The following is a 4,575-nucleotide window of genomic DNA, read 5'->3' as shown; positions in this document are numbered from 1 at the left end:
TAAAACACAAATATGACTGCATGTCCAACCCAGGTACATTCATATTGTTGCTGTTGTATACTGAGGTTGTGCTGTCTGCTTGGAAAGTTGATGTAAATAAGCTGTGTTCTATATTTCATGTACTCTAAGTATACTCTACTTTAACATGAGGCCTGTGTCTGCGTCTGAGTGAAAACTAACACGTCCGTTTCTCATGTCTGCTATTTTATATGCATGCTGTGGACTGCAATAAAAAATTCACACAACAGAAAATGTTCAGGTGCAGTAAAATTTGAGCAAAGGCTGTTTTTCTGACATGTTATATTGCAACAATCATGGTAAATGGCCTTGTTTCTATATTGCACTTTTCTACCTACTGGTGCTCAAAGCGCTTTACAGTCACAGATGCATTTACCCATTCGCTCACACAATCGAAGCAGTAATCCTCTGGTTTGCGGACAACCTGTTCTACCTGCTGGGCCACAGTACCGGGCCAACAGGTTAGACATGTTCTCTTAATAAATGAATTAGTCCCTTTTCAATGCATGCCTGAAAAACCGTAAATGCTCTCTTCAATAAAAACGCTGGAATGAAACACCTGGTAGTCAAAATTGTTCTCATAAGAAATGTTTGAGAAACTAAATGTGGTTTATATGGCGATAATGAAAGCAGCCCTGACCTCATGTTCTAAACATTTAATAGCTCGGAGAACTTGAATGCGGCACACTAGCACCCTCTAGTGGCATAAACCAACAAAGTTCATGTGAACAGATAACTCACTGGACAGCAGTAGGTCCACTAGTTAAAATGTATTCATTCTAATGTGACAGTCCTGCACCAAATCTTAACTCCATGAAGGTTGTGGTATTCAGTATTTATTTTAACAACTGTGAGAGAACTGCTGATTCAACTGTGTTTTCATTGTGGGGGATGTCGTTTGTAGAAGTACTGAATTGTATTGTGTCGTACTGACACGTTTCTACTATTTTTACAACAGCATTTTATTCACTGGGCCAGGCCAAACAACAAAAACATATTAGTGAATAATTGAGGCTGAGTGAGTATTCTTTTTACTTTAGTCGTGGGTTTGGATAATTATGGTTTCGTTTCTTTTGTACTTCAATATTTTTGTGGCGGTGTGTAAGTATTCTTTTGGAACATTTGTTCATTTTAGTATTTTATTGATTGTGCCATAAAGTCCATTATATTTAGCTTTTTAAAAAAAACAAAACAATGTGGAAATATTGGGGACACCACACACATTTTCTGGGATTGTCCGGTAATACAAGGATTTTGGGATAATGTTAAAAAGGAAATTGATATTATTTTAGAAGTAGATGTCACTCCGGAACCAATGTTATTTTTGCTGGGAGTCATACCCAAAGACCTATATAATGCAGATCAACGATATATACTGAGGATTCTATTATTAGTAGCAAAGAAAATGATTACAGTGAACTGGAGGGATGTAAAACCACCCACAATAGGTCAATGGGTCCAGAGATTGAGAAATGTATACATGATGGAGCGAATGACGGCAAGTTTGCAGCTGACTATGGACACTTTTGTGCAAAGATGGACTTGTATTTCAAGGTACCTGGGGGTTTGATGAATGGGATGATGTGATAGAGTAATGTTTGGAAGGGATACCTATCTAAATTCCTCTTTAAAAATTTTTTTAGCTTAGCTAATATTTGCAGATATTTACTCCTATGCCTGTGGCTATGGTTGTAGTTACTATTATTAATATTGTAACTATTTTATTTTATTTATCTTTGTATGTTTTTACTGTAACCTAAAATACCTGTCAATTGTTTATTACTTTTATATATCTGTCAGGAACTGTTCTGCAAAATGATTCAAATGTCTAAATAAAAAGTTCCAAAAAAAAAAAAAAACAAACAAAACAAAACAAAAAAAAAAACAGAATAAAGAATCAAAAGTATACTATTCCACCAAATAAACTCAAAATTAGCTCTGAATGTACATTAGTTTATTCTAAAGTCTACAGTATAACACTTTCTCGCATTTTCAGAATTAAATATGAACTGCAGAAGGATTATGCGCAATACACAAATAAAAACTGTCACAAAATAAAATAAACAAGAAACCTAACCCAGCAGTTTATCAGAAATTAGAGCCAATGTTTGTCTCAGGTGGCTTTTCTTCTCCCTCAGATAGGATTCCAGGTTTCTAGCTTCTGTCAAAATGCCATCCAGCTCCTTCATCTGGGAGGTGTCAGCCACAGCTCTCTCACTGCAACAAACCACACATAGTGACGGTGTAGCAGTGTAATTCTGAGACGACATGACACTTGACAAGCAAGCATGCTGCAGACGTTGCGGCCGGCAGCATGAAAAGCTTTCTGCTAAAGGATGTGGTCGAACCTGAAAGACATGGTATCTTCTCGGATCTTTAGTATCTGTACTAAATTACATCCAGCCAATATTGATCCAGGAGTTATGATATTATTCTTTTTTTCCGAAAGAAAATATAAATACATGATTGTCAGCTGGTATCATGTTGAATGCTGATATCATACGTTCTTTGAGCACATTTTACAAAATATTTAAGTTAAATGAATAACCAGAAGAAAAAAAAAAAAAAAAACATTGGAAAGAATCAGTATTGATTTGTTTAGTTACCTTAAAACCTTTGCAAATTTTGAGACCAGCAGGCTGATCTCTCTACTTGTACCTGTAAGAAGAAATGAAATCAACAGAAGGGATGCTGTAAATTTCACTTTCACTATGTAATCCGGGCAGTAATTTAGAAGCCTGTAACCAACATACCATACATACAACTTGATGGGAGTTACTATACTATTCTCTTGACATAATGTGTCTACAGGGTGAACAAAACTGAAACATATCCTGTTTGTTTGACACCTTACACTGGAAGCCTTCAGTAGTTAGGTTACTATTTTCTAACTTCCAGCATGTTGCTTAAACTGTAAAACCAAGCAGTTCACTGCTGCTGTCATTTGTTTTGATCACTTATGAGCTGAATTTCAATTTACATCTTTATAACACAACTTATGTGACTGGCATACCTGTGGCTGTAGCCTCAAATGAATCAGCTGACTCCAAAGGAGATGGGTCAGAGGGAGATTTTTTCTTCCTTGGTGGAGACTTGTCCTGATACGGAAGAGTGCATTCCATCTGCTGTAATGACGAAACGGTTGACTGCACTAAAACACAGTTTATTAACTGATCTATCAACCATTCTAAATGTGAATCAATCGGACTATTAACCGCCTTTGACCACGTCTGGGTTTCCTGTCTTCACACATTTGCACCATCACCTGCCCTTTAACCGCACTTTCTTCGAAGTGTCTGAGAACAATGTGTTTCTGAACTGTCGTCGACCCCGCAGGATATTTTTATTTGTAAATGCTGTCGTATCCCCAGGAAATGGGAAGCTGCTGGCAGCTCTTCTTACCTCCTGGGAGGTTGTCTGTTTCGGTTCTTTGTTGCTGTTCACTGCCCTCTTGTGTAAAGCCAGCGGCATCGGTTTTCCTGCCATCGGTGTTGCGCCTTCCATGTAGTGTAAGGATACTGCAAAAGTGAAAATTTAAGTTATTCAAAGCATGCAAATTTTTAGTAATTTATCCGTCTCTTGACGCTATGGCAGGCTGTCACAGTGTGCTGTAGTTAGTATTAAAAATAGGCTCGCATGACATAAAATAAAATTTGGAAAAGGCTTCTCTTTTAGATTAATTTTAAATTCAATTATGATACTACAGATTTATCACAATATCATAGGTAAACTAAATATGCTTGCAAACCATTGGGGTTAAAATGCACAAAGAATTCACTGACAGTAAGAACATACACACTGCTGTTGTTTTGCACAGCTTCTTCCAACAATAGTTGATCATGTTACTTGTTAGCTACACAGGCCAATGGCCTATATTTGATAATGTCAGCGCCTTGGTGGCGTCTCACTCACACTATTTAAGAGGTATAATCAGCACTTCCTTACTTCCTTCCTTATCAAAACACATGATAACAACAATATTTTTGTTTGGTTAGTTAATGTGTAGCTGCTGAGGAAAAAAAAAAAAAAATAAATAAAAAAAAGGCAAACCAACTTTACTACCAACTAGTCAGCTCATATTTAAATACTAATTATCATAAGCTAATGTGACTGAGCTAACAAGCTACCATAAAGCTAAAAGAATGGAAATGAAATGCTAGCAGGTAAGCGAGATGCTAAGAAATAAAACCTACTAGCTAGGACTTTCTAAATAAATTATAGCTAAACTCTACTTACAAAGAATAGTGTGTTTCTGTAAGAGTTAATATTTGTTATATTCAATTAACGGACGCCGACATGACAGTTAAGCGTCCGTTATTCCATCGTTAACAAGCGTGAACACAGTCAGCCAACAGCTGTAACGTAACGTTAAAATAACGCAAATGCGCGTGACCGGCAAAGGATGCATTCAGGGCTCCTGGGAAATTCAAGGAAGAGGATTTGTGTTATTTTATCAGTGTGTTAATTTATAAAAGTTATTTGAACAACATTGTCGAAGAAGACCTACATATCTCTAATGGATATATTTTTTTAATGAAGTGTATTTTTTCTTGCTTT

General features: G+C 36.5%; 1 protein-coding gene across 2 annotated transcripts; it reads right to left on the bottom strand.

Annotated features, from left to right (window-relative positions):
* Nucleotides 1-1,959: 1,959 nt before the first annotated feature.
* tex12 (testis expressed 12) lies at nt 1,960-4,387 on the bottom strand. 2 transcript variants are annotated; one of them, XM_084558330.1, is made up of 5 exons: nt 4,255-4,387; nt 3,421-3,536; nt 3,032-3,143; nt 2,625-2,676; nt 1,960-2,235 (listed from the first exon to the last, which is right to left on the bottom strand). In XM_084558330.1, exons 2-5 carry the CDS (start codon nt 3,520-3,522, stop codon nt 2,091-2,093), a joined length of 411 nt encoding a protein of 136 aa, XP_084414456.1. In that variant the 5' UTR covers nt 3,523-3,536; nt 4,255-4,387; the 3' UTR covers nt 1,960-2,090. The 2 variants fall into 2 exon arrangements, with proteins under 2 accessions (XP_084414456.1, XP_084414457.1); XM_084558331.1 differs by lacking the exon at nt 4,255-4,387 and having other exon boundaries at nt 3,421-3,942.
* Nucleotides 4,388-4,575: the final 188 nt, after the last annotated feature.

This window comes from Chelon labrosus (genome assembly GCF_963514085.1).
Source record: "Chelon labrosus genome assembly, chromosome: 13".
NCBI lineage: Eukaryota > Metazoa > Chordata > Actinopteri > Mugiliformes > Mugilidae > Chelon > Chelon labrosus.
Note: the sequence above shows the minus strand (reverse complement) of the source record. Positions and strands in the feature narration are given on the sequence as shown.